The sequence below is a fragment of the Gorilla gorilla genome, chromosome 20, assembly GCF_029281585.2.
Source record: "Gorilla gorilla gorilla isolate KB3781 chromosome 20, NHGRI_mGorGor1-v2.1_pri, whole genome shotgun sequence".
NCBI lineage: Eukaryota > Metazoa > Chordata > Mammalia > Primates > Hominidae > Gorilla > Gorilla gorilla.
Genome location: NC_073244.2, coordinates 51,274,431 through 51,294,753, shown reverse-complemented (window position 1 = coordinate 51,294,753; position 20,323 = coordinate 51,274,431). Strand labels below are relative to the sequence as shown.

Sequence of the window (20,323 nt, the reverse complement as noted above, 5' to 3'; positions counted from 1 at the left end):
TTTTTGTACTTTTAGTAAAAACGGGGTTTCACCATGTTGGCCAGGCTGGTCTTGAACTCCTGACCTCAGGTGATCTGCCTGCCTCAACCTCCCAAAGTGCTGGGATTATAGGCATGAGCCACCACACCCAGCCAAGAATTAAAATTTAAAAATGGGCCAGGCACAGTGGCTTACACCTATAATCACAGCACTTTGGGAGGCCAAGGCAGGTGGATTGCTTGAGCTCAGAAGTTCAAGACCAGCTTGGGCAACATGGCAAAACTCCATCTCTATTAAAAATACAAAAAAATAGCCGAGCATGGTGGCACATGCCTGTAGTCCCAGTTACTCAGGAGGCTGAGGTGGGAGGATCACTTGAGCCTGAAGAGCGGAGGCTGCAGCGAGGCTGAGATTGTGCCACTACACTCCAGCCTGGGTGACAGAGAGAGAACCTGTCTCAAAAAAAAAAAAAAAAAGTACATAATAAAAAATTTTAAAGTCTATGCTGGCAGTCCTGCCTATACAATTCCCTTTCAAACTTTGTAAGCTTGCTATTTATCTGCTTATACTTCACTCCATCCTCCAGAAACCACATCACTGTTGTTTTCAAGAAATACCCTCTCTCTCTAGACCAACTTCTTCCTGTTTTAAGATCTGGTTTCTGAGGGACCATGCCCTTAAAGCTTCCTAGAAACCCTTTTGTCTGACTGGTCGGCTTTTCACCAAGCACTACCTTTGTATTTTCAACAGTCATAACAAAGGGTCAGAAGGCCACACCTTTAATTTGATCCATATTCACAGGCTTTTTTTCACCTTGATATTCTTTTGTGGCTAGGCACGATGGCTCATGCCTATAATCCCAGCACTTTGGGAGGCCAAGGCGGGAGGATGGCTTGAGCCCAGGAGTTCAATATAAGCCTGGGCAATATGGCAAGACCCCATCTCTATAAAACATGTTTTAAAAATTAGCTGTGCATGGTGGCACGTGACTGTGGTCCCAGCTACTTGGGAGGCTGAGGCGGGAGGATCACTTAAGCCCAGGGAGTTCAAGGCTTCAGTGAGTCACGATTGACCCACTGCATACCAGCCTGGGCAACAGAGCGAGTGAGACTCTGCCTAAAAAAAATAAAAAATTGTGAGTGGAGAGACTGGAAGTGAGAAAAAGTTTTCTTTTCCATCCTAGCAAGTCACAGTCCCCCTGTATTTCCCCTGAATTCTTCTAGAAAATCAGTCAACCCCTATAGTTCACCCCACTCTTGGTATGCATTATCATACTCAGCCACATGAGCAGCCAGCATTGTGTCTGGAGGTTCCCTTATCCAAATACAACAGTTCATCAGAAATACTTTCCATCTTCTAAGTAACCTTGGGTGATAGTTTAGCAATCGTTTCACTACATCATAACTTAGGTCACCAGTTTTTCTGCCTCCAATAACAATTTTCTCACTATTCTGCAGCTTTGCTAACAGTTTCCTTTGTGATTTTCTACCTTTCATCCACTATGCAGTGCCAAGGCCACTGGCACATACTTGAGGATTTTGTTAGGGCAGTGCCCAGCTCCTGGTACCAATTTCTGCAACCGTTAGCTAACAGTTATCTATTGCCACAATGATACTGCATAGCAAATCATATCAAACACTGTGGCATAAAACAAGAAGCACTTATTGAGCCTATCCATCTAAGAGTAGGTTGGTAGGTCAGCTGGGGACTGACTGATTTTTTTTTTTTTTTGAGGCAGAGTCTTACTTTGTTGCCCAGGCCAGAGTGCAGTGGTGCGATCTTGGCTCACTGCAGCCTTTGCCTCCTGGGTTCAAGCGATTCTCCTGCCTCAGCCTCCTGGGACTACAGACACGCACCATCATGCCCAACTTATTTTTGTATTTTTTAGGAGAGACAAGGATTCACCATGTTGGCCGGGCTGGTCTCAAACTCCTGACCTCAGGTGATCTGCCCACCTCGACCTCTCAAAGTGCCGGGTTTACAGGCGTGAGCCACTGAGCCCAGCCAGACTGACTGATCTTGAATGCCTTGTCTGAGACCACATTCCTCCACTCTGAATGGTCTTCCACCCTCCAGAAAGCTGGTCCAGACTTGTCCTCATGGTGGAGATGAGTTACAGAGTTAGAGAGAGAATGAGAAGTATGAAATTCCTCATGAGCACTAGTCTTGAAACTGATGAACCATCATTTCTACCACATCTTATGGGTCAAACAAGTCATAAACCAGTTCTCATTCAAAGGATGGAGAAAAAAAATCTACTTCTTTTTTTCAATTATTATTGAGACAAAGTCTTACTCTGTCATCCAAGCTGGAGTGCAGTGGCACAATCATGGCTCATTGTAGCCCTGAACTCCTGGGCTCAAATGATCCTCCTGCCTCAGCCTCCTGAGTAGCTAGCCACACACTACCATGTCTGGCTAATTTCTTTTTTTAGAGACAGGGTCTTGCTATGTTGCCCAGGCCTGGTCTGGAATTCCCGGCCTCAAGCAGTCCTCCTGTCTTGGCCTCCAATAGTGCTGAGATTACAGGCGTGAGCCACCACGCCCAGCCAAGAATCTATGTCTTTTTTTTTTCTTTTTCTAGACAGAATCTCACTGTGTCGCCCAGGCTGGAGTGCAGTGGCGGGATTCTCCAGGAGAATCACTTGAACCTGGAAGGTGGAGGTTGCAGTGAACCAAGATATCGCGCCACTGTACTCCAGCCTGGATGACAGAGCCAGACTCTCTCAAAATATATACATTAATTGGATTCAAATTCTCTCTCTCTCTCTCTCTCACACACACACACCTCTCCTGTAAAGATTTTAAGCAATATGGAGCCCCTGATCCCAGCTGCCTTAATGGTTTAGTCTGCAACATGGTTGCAATCATCCTCAAGTCATCCCGAAATACTGGCAGTGAATTACAAAGATGCTGCAGCCACCGCAGGCACAGTCTTGGGAGCAACAGCAAACCTGGACTACCTCTCAAATTTTTGTTTGTATCTCCTCACATTATCACCAAGTTTTTCTGCCTTCCTCTATTTGTAGCTTCTTATTTTAGTTCACTTCATTTTCCTAGAACCATTTTTATATCACTTCTGGATCTAATAAACCATCATTTTACTTAGAGCAATTTCTATTCTTAGAAAATCAGAGGGCCTTTCAGCTTCTGCTGTAAGGTGACTCTTAGTCCAGAGAACAAGATTATAGCCGCTTCTGTAGGATTACAGCAAATTACTATGATTTCTACTTCTTTCTGTGATAATATATGTTGTCACCTAAGTCTGGAACTTCCTTTGTTAAATATTTGTGACTCTCCAGGCAGCATAAGGGTGAGAACAATAGATCTGTCTCCAGCCTAGCCTGGGAGCTGCCTTAAAGGAGCCACACACTTAGTGATTGCAGAGATGCTGGTGGGAAGCAGCAAGTAGACTAGCTGTTGTGTTTCATTAATTTGGTGCTTGGACCAGGAAAATTAAAATGCAGTCTTGTGCTCTGTGGATGAGACCTTACTGCCTCAGAATAGCTACTTCTGATAGGGCAGAGAACGATAAGTCACTTAAGTCATTTGTTGATGGTCATGAATCATGGCATCATGACGGGGACCACCACCAGCAAAATCAAATCAAATTATTTTGTTTGTTCACATTAATCAGAACAAAGAGAAAGTAATTGGAGAGTCAGTATATAAGATGCATGTTTTAATTTTACAAGATCCATAAAAGAATGGTAATAAGCCGGGCACGGTGGTTCACGCCTGTAATCTCAGCAGTTTGGGAGGCCAAAGGCTGGCAGATCATGAGGTCAGGAGTTCGAGACCAGCCTGGCCAATATAATAAAACCCTGTCTCTACTAAAAATACAAAAATTAGCTGGGCGTGGTGGCCCTCACCTGTAATCCCAGCTACTCAGGAGGCTGAGGCAGGAGAATCACTGGAACCGGGAGGCAGAGGTTGCAGTGACCCAAGATCACACCACTGTACTTCAGCTTGGGCAACAGAACGAGACTTCATAAAAAAAATGGTAATGAATATAATAACTATCAAGAAAATAAAGTATTTATAAACCATAATGAAAATGTAGGCTGGAGGCCGAGTGCTGTGGCTCACGCTATAATCCCAGCACTTTGGGAGGCTGAGGCAGGCGGGTCGTTTGGGCCCAGGACTTTGAGATCAGCCTGGGCAACATAAGGAGACCCTGTCTCTACAAAAAAATTAAAAATTAACTGGGTGTGGTGGTGCACACCTGTAGTCCCAGGTACTCAGGAGGCTGAAGTGGGAGGATTATTTGAGCTCGGAAGGTTGAGGCCACGTTGAGCTGTGATTGTGCCACTGCACTCCAGTCTGGGTAACAGAATGAGATGAAAGAAAGAAGGAATGAAGGAAGGAAGGAAGGAAGGGAGTGAGGGAGGGAGGGAGGAAGAGAAAATGTGAATGGATGAATCTCATAAAAATAATGCACAAAAAAACAGATACAAGAGTATATGTGAGAAAACATTTTAAATGGTCCATTTCTGAGGCATGATAAATCTAAGTACTGGCAGACAGCCTGCAAATATAACAAACCGCAGGGCTCATCCCCCTAGAAGGTCACAGTAAGGGAACAGAATGCAGAGGCGGGGTCAGCCCATAAAAGGGAAGAAAGTGGCCGGCGCAGTGGCTCATGCCTGTAATCCCAGCACTTTGGGAGGCTGAGGCAGGCGGATCACGAGGTCAAGAGATCGAGACCATCCTGGCCAACATGGTGAAACCTCGTCTCTACTAAAAATACAAAAATTACGCAGATGAGTGTGTTTCTCACATAGATAAAGTTCAGAATACAAACCAAACTAAACTACAGCATTAGGAATGCACCCTTAGGTGGTAAAATGAAAAGAAAAACAAGAAAGTGATTACTGTAAGTATCAGCTTAGTTGTTACTTCTGCGTAGAAAGGAAAGGATAGTGATAAGAAGAAGAGGAAGGGTTCTGGGATGCTGGAAATATTCCACTTCTTGGCCTGTGTGGTAGTTAAATGGATGTTCACTTTGTGATAAATCATTCAGCTGTATATTTATGTTTTGTTTACTTTTCTGCATGTTATATTGCACAAATAAGATTCGAAAAACAAATGTCCAAGGTAGTCAATGCAATGTTAAAGATAACACGAAAAGACTTTAATTACAAAGCTTTAGTAGCTAGGACGATCCATATGGATGAAGACAGGCAAAGGAATGAATGAAAAACAATTTAAAAATCCAGAAAAGACCATGAATCTAAAATATCTTGATATATAATAGAGGTGGCACATAATCACTGGAGAACAAAGAGAAACACCCTAGCACAGAACCTTGAGAACGCCTACAAGAAGCGATCTTGTAAGCGTTCCTCATAAACATCAAACTGGTTGAAATGTCCCCCGCCCTTCGTCGTTGGGCTGTTTCAGATGCGTTGGCGCTTCCCGGCCTCGAGGGGGCATCTGGAGAACGGCGGGCGCCGGGAAACTACGCATGCGCACTGCTCCCAGGGTTTGCGGTAAGAATCTATGCTCTGGCGCCCGGTTACGCACACGGCATTTACAGTGCGCATAGCGCCCACGCACGCGCACTGGGGTGTCTGCCGGGCATCGCGCTGTCCAGTTATTCCAGTTTCTCTGGGAGCAGCCGAGTTGACCCCACGGTCTGAGATGTCCAAGCTGCCCGCAGACAGCAGTGTCCCGCAGACAGGCGCGGCGAATGGTGACAGAGACGTCCCGCAGGCGGAGGTAGGCCGCGGGAGGCGGGAGCCGGCCCCGGCACAGCCTGAGGAGGCCGGGGAAGGCGCGATGGCGGCGGCCAGGGGAGGCCCGGTGCCAGCGGCCAGGGAAGGTCGGATGGCGGCGGCCAGGGCAGCCCCGGCGGCGGCAGCCAGGGGAGCCCCGGTGGCAGCGGCGGCGTTGGCCAGGGCAGCCGCGGCGGGCAGGGAAAGCCCGGCGGCGGCGGCGGCCAGGGAAGCCCGGATGGCGGAGGTCGCCCGCTTGCTGGGGGAGCCAGTGGACGAAGAGGGTCCCGAGGGCAGGCCCAGGTCCAGACACGGGAACGGAGGCCTGGCTGCGTTGCCCTATCTCCGTCTCCGCCACCCACTTAGCGTTTTAGGCATCAATTACCAGCAGTTTCTCCGCCACTATCTGGAAAATTACCCGATTGCTCCCGGCAGAATACAAGAGCTTGAAGAACGCCGCAGGCGATTCGTGGAAGCCTGCAGAGCAAGGGAAGCAGCGTTTGATGCCGAATATCAGCGAAATCCTCACAGGGTGGACCTCGATATTTTAACCTTTACGATAGCTCTGACTGCCTCTGAAGTTATCAACCCTCTGATAGAAGAACTTGGTTGCGATAAGTTTATCAATAGAGAATAGTTTTGTGGTGATACTACTTCAAGAGAACCTCTGCATTCCAGTCATACCAATCCTGCAACTTGATTTTCAGAAGTCAAGAGTATATCGCGATAAGACAGTGCACAGGTGGAGGGGAAAAAAAGGGGGAGGGGGAAGCTTATCTTGAAAAAGCATCACAGAAGTAGAAAAAAATGTCGAAAGCATTATAACTGTAACGTTCTTTGAGTTTGTGATTGATCCACATTTTTCCCCGTGCATTATGGAAAATGTCTCTCAGCATTGCTTTATTACAAAGTAAAGGATGGTTTTATAAAATTGAGACTGATGAAACATCAATACTAGAGCCCATGAGGATGAAAGAAATTATCAGATAGTGCTGAACAGAATAAGATGTTAACGCTGAGTTATTAGGACTGGAAGGCTATGAAAAGAACTTGAAATTGTCGGAATATGTGCTCTCTTCATGTCATTCAATAGAAGTTTCTAGTTTAAGATTGATTTTGTGTTTTCTTAGGCATTTCAAGTGACAAGCAAAGTAAATGTATATATTATGTGATAAATCATGTTTTCAAGAACGTCAAATTTCTGGACTTTTTTCTTTCAATTTTTAATTTTTAAAGTTTTTTTGGTATAAAAAAATCCATTCACAAGCCAAAAAATATATAAAATATACAGTGAAAAGCCTTCCATTCTTGTTTTCCTCCATCCAGTACCAACGATGACCTCTAATAGCCACAGTTTCCTTTCCGTCCTTCTAGTTTCCTTACGTGTACAGAGGCACATATAAATCTGGGTTTACTTGTTTTATTTCTTCACAGAAGTCAGCATATTATATTTACTGGTTTATACATTGCTTTCTCATTAAGAACATATGTTGACCCTTCCAAACGACTGTATTTCCTCATTATTTTTTAAAGTGGCATTTTATTCCATTCTGAGGTTATGTCGAAATCTACTTAACCAGGGATATATTGACGGACATTTAGGTTGTTTCCCATCTCTTTCTTTGGGCAGAATAAAAAATTGCTAGAGTAGTTCATCTTGTATATCATGTGGCATGTGCACAAATATAGTATTGCTTCAATTCAAAATTCACTTCATATTTGAACATCTCTGAAATGTGGGTGCATCTTATATTTGATGCTGTAATAGATCATTTTTTCCTTAGGTTTTCATGAAACTAGTGATTTTTTTTTTTTAAGAGGGAGTCTCACCCTGTTGCCAGGCTGGAGTGCAGTGGCGCAATCTCGGCTCACTGCAACCTCCGCCTCCCAGGTTCAAGTGATTCTCCTGCCTCAGCCTCCTGAGTAGCTGGGACTACAGGCACCCACCACCACACCTGGCCAATTTTTGTATTTTTAGTAGAGACGGGGTTTCACCATGTTGGCCAGGATGGTCTTGATCTCTTGACCTTGTGATCTGCCCACCTTGGCCTCCCAAAGTGCTGGGATTACAGGTGTGAGCCACCGCGCCCAGCCCTAATGATGTGTCTCATAATCAATAGCTACCTAGATTCCTTTTTACATGTAATATCTGTAGGCTGATGCCCCAGAAATGAGAATTCTGGGCCAAAGGTACTCCTTTGAGATTTTATGAATATTGCTATGCAGCATTCTATGTGTCCTGCTTTGCAATCCCACCAGCAATTAATGATCATAGATGTTTCGTTACAGCCTAGCCAACACACTAAATCATCAATAATATCTGGCTTTTGCGAATCTGATAGTTGAAAAATGGTATATCAGTTTTAATTCGCTTTTATTATGAGCGAAGTTAAATATTTTTTTTTTTTTTTTGAGATGGGAGTTTCACTCTTGTTGTCCAGGCTGGAGTGCAATTGTGCGATCTTGGCTCACTGCAACCTCCACCTCCCAGGCTCAAGGGATTCTCCTGCCTCAGCCTCCCAAGAGCTGGGATTACAGGCATGCACCAACACACCTGGCTGATTTGTATTTTTAGTAGAGATGGGGTTTCACTATGCTGGCCAGGCTGGTTTTGAACTCCTGACCTCAGGTGATCCACCTACCTCGGCCTCCCAAAGTGGTGGGATTATAGGCGTGAGCAACCGCACCCAGCCAGTTAAATATCTTTTAAGAGTCATATATATTCCCTTTTCCATAAACTCTCTGTTCATACTCTTTTTTTTTTTTTTTTTTTTTTAGACAAAGTCTCACTCTCTCGCCCAGGCTGGAGTGCAGTGGTACCATCTCAGCTCACTGCAACTTCCGCCTCCCAGGTTCAAGCGATTCTCGTGCCTCAGCTTCCCAAATAACTGGGATTACAGGCACATGCCACTTCACCTAGCTCATTTTGTATTTTTAGTGGAGACGGGGTTTCACCATGTTGGCCAGTCTAGTCTCCAACTCCTGACCTCAGATGATCCTCCCTCCTCGGCCTCCCAAAGTTCTGGGATTATAGGTGTGAGCCACCATGCCTTGTTCATATTCTTTATCCACTCCCCTCCCAGATAATTTTGTCCTTTCTTCATTGAATCCAGTAGCTATTTATGATACTCATGTTAGTGATATGAGGTATGATAATGGCTTGGGATATGAGTTACTAATATTTTTTCACAATTTGTCATTAGATTTTGGCTTTTTGGAAAGCCTTTTGGCCATGGTAATTTTTGTTGCCTATTTTCCTTTAAATTTGCAGGAGGCTGGGCACAGTGGCTCACATCGGTAATCCCACACTTTGGGAAGCTGAGGCAGGCAGACCATTTGAGCTCAGGAGTTCAAGACCAGCCTGGGCAACATGGTGAAACCCTGTCTCTATGAAAAATATGAAAAATTAGCCTGGTGTAGTGGCACAAGCCTCTAATCCCATCTACTCTGGGGGCTGAGGTAGAAGGATCGTTTGAGCCCAGCAGGCTCCAGCATGAGTGACAAAGTGAGATCCTGTCTCAAAAAATAAAAAATAAATAAACCTGCAGTATTTTGAATCCTAAGGTAGTCTTGGGTGTGTGTGTGTGTGGTTTCATTGTCCATATTTGAATCTTTGAACCATTTGAAATTTATTCTCAGGTACAATATAAGGATCAAATTTTTTTTCAATATATTTTCCATTTTTACTGTGCGTACACATATATACAATGTATTTTTTAAATGAGCTTTACAGTATGTGGTTTTATCACTTGGTTTACAACTAAATACACTGAACATTTTCTCTTCTACAACACTTAAAAGAATTGCATAGCTTGGAGGAAGCATAATTTATTAAGCAATTTTGTTGGGGACATTGAGGTATAATATTTTTTCTAAAAAGACTTTTTACAAAGGCTGAGGCAGGAGAATCACTTGAACCTGGGAGGCGGAGGTTGCAGTGAGCCGAGATTGCGCCACTGCACTCCAGCCTGGCGACAGAGCGAGACTCCGTCTAAAAATCAATTCTTTTTACAATGCCTTTAGGAAAAAAAGGGGAGTCCTTGTCTTATATATCTTTCTATAGATGATGGAAACTTGCCCTTCCATTTAGCCTTTTAACTTGCTCTCTACACCCACCTAATCACCAGTTAAATAACCTATTTTATGTTTTCCAACCTCTGTCTCCCATTTGCTTCCTCTTTCTTACCCAGTCTCCCTGCACACATGCAGACAGACTTCCATTCCTTCATCACTCTGGTTCCTCGCCTTAAAGAGGCTGTCTTTCCTTTTAAAGAGACAATGTTAATTGATTTTGATCAACTCTACTCAAAACTGTATCCTAAGGTCCACATTAAGATTAGTCTTTAATAATCTGAAGATATAATTCAGTCGTTTAAAAGAACATATTAAGAAGACCTTGGTAGAATTACATGTGTCAATAAACATGAGGCCTTGAGCAGTTGCTCATGCCTGTAATCCCAGCACTTTGAGAGGCTAAGGCAGGCAGATCACAAGGTCAGGAGTTCAAGACCAGCCTCGCCAATATGGTGAAATTCGGTCTCTACTAAAAATACAAAAAAGTTAGTCGTGCATGGTGGCACATGCCTGTAATCCCAGCTACTGGGGAGGCTGAGGCAGGAGAATTGCTTGAACCCAGGAGGCAGAGGTTGCAGCGAGCTGAGATCGTGCCACTGCACTCCAGCCCGGGTGACAGAGCGAGACTCCATCTCAAAAAAAGAAAGAAAAAAAAAGAAACACTGGACTTGGGTGCAGTGGAGATATGGCTGACTTTCTTTTGAAAAAAGAAGTTGTTTTTTGGGAGAGGGCAGGGCAAAGAAGTAAGAAGTAGTTGATACTGTAAGGAAATGTTAGAGACCATTTTGGAAATATACTCATTATTTTAAGTCAACTAACAAATGATCATCTTTCATTGTAGCAGCAGCTTTTACTGGTCATGAAATTTGCATGATATCTAAAATGGTATTTCTGGAAATAGGTCAGTGTCAATTAATAGTAACTTTGTATAGAAAGGCAGATGCCAGCTAGCATAAAAGTGGTACATGCAGACGGTGGTAGTTCTGGAGTCCTGGAAGCCATGAGATGCTCATCCATCACAAGGCCATCACAGCCAGTAAAATGCCTGAGGAAAGCAGCAGAGCTGGCCGTGCCAGCATTTACACAGGGAACACTTCTTGGGCAGCCAGGTGTCATGGAGCACAGACCCACAGTTCTCTTTGCACACATCGTGCTCACAATTCCGTCCATAGAAGGACGGGGGGCAGGCACAAAAGGACCCCAATGCAGGTTCCCCCATTCAGGCAGCAGGTTCTGCTTAGCTCCTTACTGTCCTGTACCCCCATGGGCAGCACACGCTGGGAAGAATGAGGCCGAATTGCAGGCTCCTCCTGGGGCCGAATGCTGTCATTTCTGAAGGCCAGGTCTCCCTGAGATGGACACGCAAGTTCCTGATGGCCTAGCCCAGCAACTAATCCCAGTTCAAAGGCTTCAAAATGGCCATGATCCAAATCACACTGGAAGAGAAGCAGGCCATCTTCCTGCAGTCCATAGCTCTGTCATTGTCCCCTTGAACATCCAGGCAGGCCAGAAGATGGGACGGCAGCAAGGATCCAATTTTTTTTAGACGACTGCCTGGTTGCCCTAACATCAGTTACTCAGTAGTCCATCTTTTCCCCACTAATTGTTATGTTTTTGTTTTTGTTTTTTTTCAGATGTAGTCTTGCTCTGTCAACCAGGCTGGAGTGCAGTGGCGGGATCTCAGCTCACTGCAACCTCCACCTCCCGGGTTCAAGTGATTCTCCTGCCTCAGCCTTGTGAGTAGCTGGGATTACAGGCACACACCACCACGCCTGGCTAATTTTTTATGTTTTTAGTAGAGACAGGGTTTCACTATGTTGGCCAGGTTGGTCTCAAACTCCTGACCCCAGGCGATCCGCCCGCCTCAGCCTCCCAAAGTGCTGGGCACCATGCCCAGCCCCACTAATTGTTTTAAGATGCCTTTTCATATAAAAACTATGTTTTAGATTTTCTAACTAGTTCTAAATCTGGTAATGCTAAAGCCTTTTATTATACTTCTTTTTCAGAGTGCTTCTGGGTATTTTATTCATTTTGTAACTATATCAACCTCAAAGTCAGCTTACCTTATTTCTTTTCTTTTTTTTTTTTTTTTTTTGAGACGGAGTCTTGCTCTGTCGCCAGGCTGGAGTGCAGTGGTGCAATCTTGGCTCACTGCAACCTCTACCTCCCGGGTTGAAGCGATTCTCCTGCCTTCTCCTGCCTCAGACTCCCGAGTAGCTGGGACTTCAGGCACACAGCACCACGCCCAGATAATTTTTGTATTTTTAGTAGAGACAGGGTTTCACCATATTGGCCAGGATGGTCTTGATCTCTTGACCTGTGATCTGTCTGCCTTGGCCTCCCAAAGTGCTGGGATTACAGGCCTGAGCCACCGTGCCCAGCCAGCTTACCTTATTTGAAAACAAAATATTTTTATTAGAATCATATTACACTTCATTAACTCATGGGTAATTGCTATCTTTTAAATAATGAGTCTTTGTATCTACATGATCAATTTTTCCTTTTTTTTTTTTTTGAGACAGAGTCTGACTCTGTCACCCAGGCTGGAGTGCAGTGGCACGATCTCGGCTCACTGCAACCTCCGCCTCCTGGGTTCAAGCAATTCTCATGCCTCAGCCTCCCGAATAGCTGGGACTACAGTCGCCCGCCACCACGCCTGGCGAATTTTTGTAATTTTAGTAGAGACGGGTTTTTGCCATATTGGCCAGGTTGGTCTTGAACTCCTGGCCTCAGATGATCTGCTGCCTGGGCCTCCCAAAGTGCTGGGATTACAGGCATGAGCCACCGCGCCTGGCAATTTTTCCATTTTTAAAAAGACTTCCTTTGTATTCTTCAGGAGAGTATTAATGTTTGTCCTTAATGTTCCTAAAGTAGGTCTTTCCTAGGTCTAGTCATTTATTCCTAGATACTTGATCTTTTGTGTTTTTTCTGTAGTACATGAAGATATTTCTATTATAGAAGCTTGCCTGTGTATTTGAAGATAATTGATTTCTGCATATTTATTTGATAGCCTCCTTTAATGTACTAAATTGTCTTACTGTTTATAGTAGTTTTTCAAATGATTCTCTTAAGTTGAGGCATTAGTCATATGCAAATAGTGATGGTTTTGGTTTTGCCTCTTTTACTTTTTTTTTTTTTAGAGATAGGGTCTTGATCTCCTAGGCTCAAGCTATCCTGCTGCCTTGGCCTCCTAAAGTTCTGGGATTAGAGGCATGAGCCACCATGCCTGGCTTCTTTTGCAATTTTTAATAACTCTTACTTCTTTCTCTTTATTCGTTTTTTGGCTAATACCTTCTGTCTAATTTTAAACAATGCTGGAAGATAATGAAGCATCCTTGTCTTGTTCCTGATTTCACGTAAATCTTTTTTTTTTTTTTTCCTTTCGACAGGGTCTTACTCTGTTGCCCAGACTGGAATGCAGTGGCACAATCTTGGCTCACTGCAACCACCACCTCCGAGGCTCAAGCGATTCTCCCATCTCAGCCTTCCAAGTAGCTTGGACTACAGGCATGCGCCACCATGCCTGGCTAATTTTTGTATGTTTTTGTAGAGATGGGCTTTTGCCATGTTGCCCAGCTGGTCTCCAACTCTTGAGCTCAAGTGATCCTCCCACCTTGGTTTCCCAAAGTGGTGGGATTACAGATGTGAGCTACCGCACCGACCAATTTCATAGAAATCTTTACATAGCTATCTGTTGCTCTGTGTGTGTGTGTGTGTGTGTGTGTGTATGTTTTATCAAGAATGGTTGTTGAACTTGGTCAAAGACCTTTTCAGAATCTATGAAGGTAATCCTAGGATTATTTCAACCTACCACCAGGAAGACTCATATTTAGAGTTACTAGTAATACATGATCTTTGCATTCTTCAGATTTACTAATGAGATATTATTTTAATGTGCTACCGGATCTCTGCTTTTTTGTTAAAGGACATTCACATTCATGTTCATAAGTGAGGTTGCTGTGTCACTTTCTTATACAGCATTTGTCACTCTTAGTGATGTTATTACATCATATAAATAATTTGGAAGTTTCCTTTGTTCTGGAGCACTTTAAAAATCCATTGGAATTATCTTTCTAAGGTTTGGTAGAAATTCCCTTTGGGACCATCTAGGCTGGTGTTTGGGGTGGCAAGGGGCAGTAACTAACTCTTTTACCACTCTGTTGATTTTTTTCCCCATGGTATGAGCAATAGATTTTTAGGTTCTTTGAAAACAAACATTTCCTCACTGAGTTAGCATATAGCATTTTTCCTGACTTCCTTGACTGCATGCCTTTCTACTTAATGGTCACAGAAGGGATTGTTGAACTTGGAGAAGTGTTATGTAATAACTCTCCAAAATAATCTTCATGAAGCTTGCTTTTAGCCTTACCATCTCCTTCTCTGATATGATGAGTATATCAAAGTCAAAACAGTCTTCCTGGATTTCTGAAATCAGCCTGGGGTTTCTTGTATTGGGTTTCCCTGGGAGGCTGCTTTTTCTGAGGGTTCTTACAGTATTCGGCCAGAGACAGAAATCACAGGTTCCTACGCCTGATGGAAGCTGAACTCGGGTCTAGAGAAAAAGGGGTTGCTGCCAAAACAGTAAGAATGATAATAACTTGGACTTACACAGTTCTAAACAGCTTCGTCAAATATTTTGTCACTTAATTTTCCAGGAAAGAGCCTGGAGGCTCATAGGATTGATAGTCTTTACAAGTTCATCTGACTGCAGATCAGGAACTCTTCCCACTAAAGGGCACTGGCCTAACAGGGTTGGACTCTCAAGAGGCAGAGGAGGAGGATTGGGGGAAAGTGTCAAGAGCATCACTTCTGGTATCAGACTGCATGTGTTCAAGTTCTGGCTTTGATTACCTGTGGGACCCTGGACATATTACTCGACACTCTGTTCCTCTTAAATTTACCCCAAACCTTCCTCCCTTTCTTCTACATCCTTTTTTTTTTTTTTTTTTTTTTTTTTGAGACAGAGTCTCACTCTGTCACCCTGGATGGAATGTGCTGGCAGGATCTCAGCTCACTGTAACCTCTGCCTCCTGGGTTCAAGTGATTCTCCTGCCTTGGCCTCCCAAGTAGCAGGGACTACAGGCATGCGCCACCATGCCCAGGTAATTTTTGTATTTTTAGTAGAAATGGGGTTTCGCCATGTTGGCCAGGCTGGTCTCAAACTCCTGACCTCAAGTGATCCGCCACCCTTGGCTTCCCGAATTGCTGGGATTACAGGTGTGAGCCACCACACCCAGCCATTCTACATCCTTGTAAGTGATGAAATCTTACAAAGGGTAAACATCCAAAGTTTTGGGATTTGTGAGGGGCAGCACATAAGAATCTAGAGTTCCTGGACCAACACACATCCTTAGAATAGCTAAATACACATTCCAACTGAATTTGAATTAAATACACATTGAAACTGAATTCAGTTTCTTTATGCAAACCTAAAGATATGACCTCATATTTGAGATCCAGGCTCAACTGCTTCTGGAGAAATGCCTATCTTCAGAGGCTGAGTGTGGGAAGACCTTCCAATAAATGGGCATTGGACACCAGCTCTGAAATAAGTAAGACTAGGATGGTGGGTAAGGTTCTGTTTTCTTCAGGGATTGAAAGGAATACACAAAAAAGGAAAGTGGGACGTGGTTCTGTCAGCTAACTACAATGACTAGATGCTCCTACCTCCACCTGTCACCAAGATCTACCCATCCCTATTGTTTTCTGCAAGGAAAGCAACAACAAAAAAATACCTCCATTTCTCATGCAATGGATGGGTTGCGGGTTTGCTCCAAAAGGAGCAAACACCAGATGAAAATTATTCATCCTCAAAGTAGAAATAGCCTTTATGCTATAATAAGAAAGATACAGTGTTTGGTCTTTCTCCCTGGTTCCTGGCACAGAACTCCTAAAACCCTTAGAATCAACTGAGTGATAGTGTGTTAGGAACATCTTTCGCTCTAATGAGGTCACTCTTGGTGGCCCTTAGATAGCTTCAGAATGGGGGCTAGTCACTAGAAAGACCAAGACTTCACTGGAAGCTTGGAACTCTCAGCCCCATCCCCAACCTCCTGGTAAGGGGAGAGGAGCAAGGGGCTGGAGATTGAGTCAATTACCATTGGTAAGTGATTTATCAATGATGCCTATGTAATTAAACCTCTATAAAGTCCCTAAACAGCAGGGTTTTGAGAGTTTCCAGATTGAACACATCAAGGTGCTGGGAAAGTCCCACCAAGAGAGGGCATGGAAGCTCTACGTGCCCCCCACACCCACCCTTTACCCTATACATCTCTTCTACGTAACTCTTCCTGAGTTGTATCCTTTATAATAAACTAGTACTGGCCAAGCACAGTGGTTCACACCTGTAATCCCAGCACTTTGGGAGGCCAAGAAGGGTGGATCACTTGAGGACAGGAGTTCAAGACCAGCCTGGCCAACATAGCAAAACCCTGTCTCTATTAAAAATACACAAATTAGCCAGGCATGGTGGTAACATACCTGTAATCCCAGCTACTCAGGAGGCTGAGGCACAAGAATCAATTGAACCCAGGAGGTGGAGGTTGCAGTGAGCCGAGATGGAACCACCGCACTCCAGCCTGGGTGACAGAGTGAGGCTCTGTCTCAAAATAAATTAAATAAACTAGTACTAGTAAATACAGCACTTTGCTAAGTTGTGTGAGTTCTAGCAAATTATCAAACCTGAGGATGGGGTGTCATGGGAACTCCTGAATTTGTACTTGGCAGGGTAGAAATGTCGGTAGCCTACATACTCCATTTGTGACTGGCATCTGAAGTGGGCATAGTCTTATGGGACCTGTGGGGTCTGCACTAACTGCAGATAGTTGGTGTCAGAATGGAATTGTGGGACATTCGGTTTGTTTTGGAGAATCGTTATGGAAAATCCCACACATATTTGGTGTCAGAAGTGTTGTCAGAAGAAAATCTCTCTCAGCCTTCAAATAAAGAATGCTATCTCTTTAAAATGTTTTTTTGTTTGTTTGGTTGGGTTTTTTTTTGTTTGTTTTTTTGAGACAGGATGTCACCTCTGTCACCCAGGCTGGAGTGCAATGGTAAAATCATGGCTCACTGCAGCCTCAACCTCCCAGGCTCAGGTGATCCTCCCACCTCGGCCTCCTGAGTAGCAGGGACTACAGGCATCTACAGCCGTACCTGGCTAATTTTTGTATTATTTGTAGAGATGGGTTTTCACCATGTTGCCCAGGCTGGTCTTGAACTCTTGGCATCAAGCAGTCCACCTGCCTCAGCCTCTCAAAGTGCTGGGATTACAGACTGAGCCACCATACCTGGCTTAAAATGGTAAATTTTTATAATGCCCTGCCCTGTGGAACTTAGGTTCTATTCAAATAGAGGAAATAGGCATAATAAATTATTTTATATTATATAGAATATGTTTTATATGTTATTGTATACAATACATATTATTTATGTCATATATTATTACAAGTTATATGTATTCCAGGCAAACTAAACAGTCACTGTTTAAGGCAGGAGTTTTCTGAGGTATTTGAGAAGTAGTGAGGAAGTCACCTTGACTTGGAGCAGAGCAAGCAAGGGGAAAGGAATTGGGATGAAGTCAGAGAAGTAACAAGTTGGCCTGAGCTGGTATTGGAGTGGTGCCTTATAGACCATTGTTGGGATTTTGGCTTTTATTCTGAGTAAAATGAAGTTACTGGAGGTTTTAGTCGAAGAGTAAGCTGTCTGACTTGCATTTTAAAATAATCATTGTGGGCCGGGTGCAGTGGATCACGCCTGTAATCCCAGAACTTTGAGAGTCTGAGGCGGCTGTAATCCCAGCTACTCGGGAGGCTGAGGCAGGAGAATCACTTGAACCCAGGAAGCAGAGGTTGCAGTGAGCCGAGATCACGCCACTGCACTCCAGCCTGGGCAACAGAGCAAGACTCCATCTCAGAAAAATAATAATAACCATTCTGGATATTTTATTAAAAATAGATTGTAGGGGGCAAAGTAGAAGCAGAGAGACCAGTAGGAGGCTATTGTAGTAATCTGAGGAAGAGATGGTGGTGGCTCAGCAGGATAGGTGCAGAGGAAGTGTAAACAGTGAACAGATTCTCATTATATTGCGAAAGCTAACCCAACAAAATTTGCTGACAGATTGAATGTCATATTTGAGAATGTTGCCGGGCGTGGTGGCTCACGCCTGTAATCCCAGCACTTTGGGAGGCCAAGGCAGGTGGATCATGAGGTCAGGAGTTCGAGACCAGCCTGGCCAACATGGTGAAACCCCATCTCTACTAAAGATACAAAAAATTAGCCAGGCGTGGTGGTGTGTGCCTGTAGTCCAAGCTACTCGGGAGGCTGAGGCAGGGGAATCACTTGAACCCAGGAGGCAGAGGTTGCAGTGAGCCGAGATGGTGCTAATTGTACTCCAGCCTGGGTGACAGGGTGAGACTCCGCGCAAAAAAAAAAAAAAAAAGAGAGAGAGAATGTCATATTTGAGAGAACAAATGACTCCAAGATTTTTTCATTTGGAACAACTAGAAGGACTGAATTGCCTTCAGTTGAGATGGAGAGACTGTGGTTGGAATTTCTTTGGGACTAATGATCAAAAATTGTGTTTTGGTGGCCAGGCGTGGTGGCTCACACCTGTAATCCCAGCACTTTATTTTGGTTTTTGGTTTTTGGTTTTGGTTTTGTTTTGTTTTGTTTTGAGACGGAGTCTCGCTCTGTCGCCCAGGCTGGAGTGCAGTGGCACGATCTCAGCTCACTGCAACCTCCGCCTCCTGGGTTCAAGCGATTTTTGTGCCTCAGCCTTCCGAGTAGCTGGGACTACAGGCGCCCGCCACCAAGCCTGATTAATTTTTTTTGTATTTTTAGTAGAGACAGGGTTTCACCATGTTAGCCAGGATGGTCTGGATCTCCTGACCTCGTGATCCGCCCTCCTCGGCCTCCCAAAGTGCTGGGATCACAGGCATGACCACTGCGCCCGGCCTCCAGCACTTTCTTTTGAAGGTGGAGATGGGGAGATCACTTAAGGCCAGGAGTTCGAGACCAGCCTGGCCAACATGGCAAAATCCCAACCCTACTAAAAATACAAAAATTAGCTGGGTGCGGTGGTGGGCACTTGTAATCCCAGCTACCCAGGAGGCTGAGGCAGGAGAATCGCTTGAGCCCAGGAAGCGTAAGTTGCAGTGACCCAGGAAGTGGAGATTGCAGTGAGCCAGGATCGCGCCACTGCACTCCAGCCTGGGTGACAGAGTGAGACTCTGTCTCATAAAAATAAAAATAAAAGAAGGTAGTTGGAGAATCAGCATTAAAACTTAGTTTAAGAATTTTTACTTGATCTTTCTATTTTTCCAGAGAGTTTCCCTGGCCTCTTTTCTTTGACTTGCAGGTATTCAGCAGTGTATTATTGTAGCCATTCAAAATGGAAGCTACACTGAATTCTGGAGACTTTACGGCTAGCTCATAATTACAAATTCCCTCCAGTGACCAAGCTATCTACCTAATTTGAAGTTACCTTCCAGAGAAGTCCTTTCTTTTGTCTTCTGTGGAATATCACAAATGTGCCTTTTGAAGCATATAGGTCACATGTAGGAGAACTCCATCTCTCCAAGAGAACTGTAGAAACAAAGTAAGGTACACGTGAGTCAGAATGATTTCCAACCCAATCAGCTCCCAGACACGACCTGTGAAAGGTCAGAATTTTTAGATGGATCCTCCTGAAGTTCAATTGCCAGCAACTCTCATATTTGGATTCCAGTTAAATTCAAAGGATTTTTTTTTTTCGAGACAGGGTCTTGCTCTGTCACACAGGGCTGGAGTGCAGTGGTGCAATCATAGCTCACTGCACAGTCCACCTACCAAGCTCAAGTCATCCTCCCACCTCAGCCTTCTGAATAGCTGAGACTACAGGTGCACATGCCACCATGCCTGCCTAATTTTTTTTTCTGTAGGGACAGGGGTCTTACTATGTTGCCCAGGCTGGTCTCAAACTCATGGGCTCAAGCGATCCTCCCACCTTTGCCTCCCAACTTGCTGGGACTACAGGCATGAGCCACTACACCCAGCCACAGCTGACTGATTTTAAATGGAACATAGACTTTCACGTTTTGGGTTATCATCAGGATCAGAGCTAGCCACACAGAAAGACTAACCATATCATTAGAGAGTTGGGGCTTGGAGCCATGTGATATCAGGTAGGAGGCTGGAGATTGACTTCAACAAAATGGGTGATGGTTTAATCAAGCATGCCTAGATAGTAAAACCCCAATAAAAACTCTGGACACCAAAGCCTGGGTGAGAGTCCTATGTTAGCACTACCCCCACACTTATTGCCACACATGGACGACAAAGGGTAACACATCCCTAGGAACACAGGAACTTCACATTTGGAACCCTCCCCATCCCAGATTGTGCCTTATACATCTCTTCTAATCTGTGTCCTTTGCCTGTAATAAGCATGACTGTGAATATAACAGATTTCAATGAGCTCTGGGAATTATCAAACCTAAAGGTGGTTTTGGGAAACCCCCAAACTTCCAGTGTCAAAATATTACTTACAGGCCAGGCCGAGTGGCTCAGGCCGGTAAT

The 20,323-nt window shown here is 44.3% G+C and overlaps 1 protein-coding gene and 1 pseudogene across 1 annotated transcript; one reads left to right on the top strand and one right to left on the bottom strand.

The window, feature by feature from the left end:
* Window positions 1-5,452: 5,452 nt before the first annotated feature.
* Window positions 5,453-6,893, top strand: EID2 (EP300 interacting inhibitor of differentiation 2). The gene has a single exon (XM_004060722.4). The coding sequence runs from the start codon at window positions 5,481-5,483 to the stop codon at window positions 6,330-6,332; it is 852 nt and encodes a 283-aa protein (XP_004060770.1). The 5' UTR covers window positions 5,453-5,480; the 3' UTR covers window positions 6,333-6,893.
* Window positions 6,894-9,680: 2,787 nt separating this feature from the next.
* LOC129528531 (putative protein CRIPTO3) lies at window positions 9,681-19,351 on the bottom strand (annotated as a pseudogene).
* Window positions 19,352-20,323: the final 972 nt, after the last annotated feature.

Coding starts and splice junctions, on each gene's coding strand:
- EID2 (XM_004060722.4), top strand. CDS start 5,481: ATGCTCTGGCGCCCGGTTACGCACACGGCATTTACAGTGCGCATAGCG.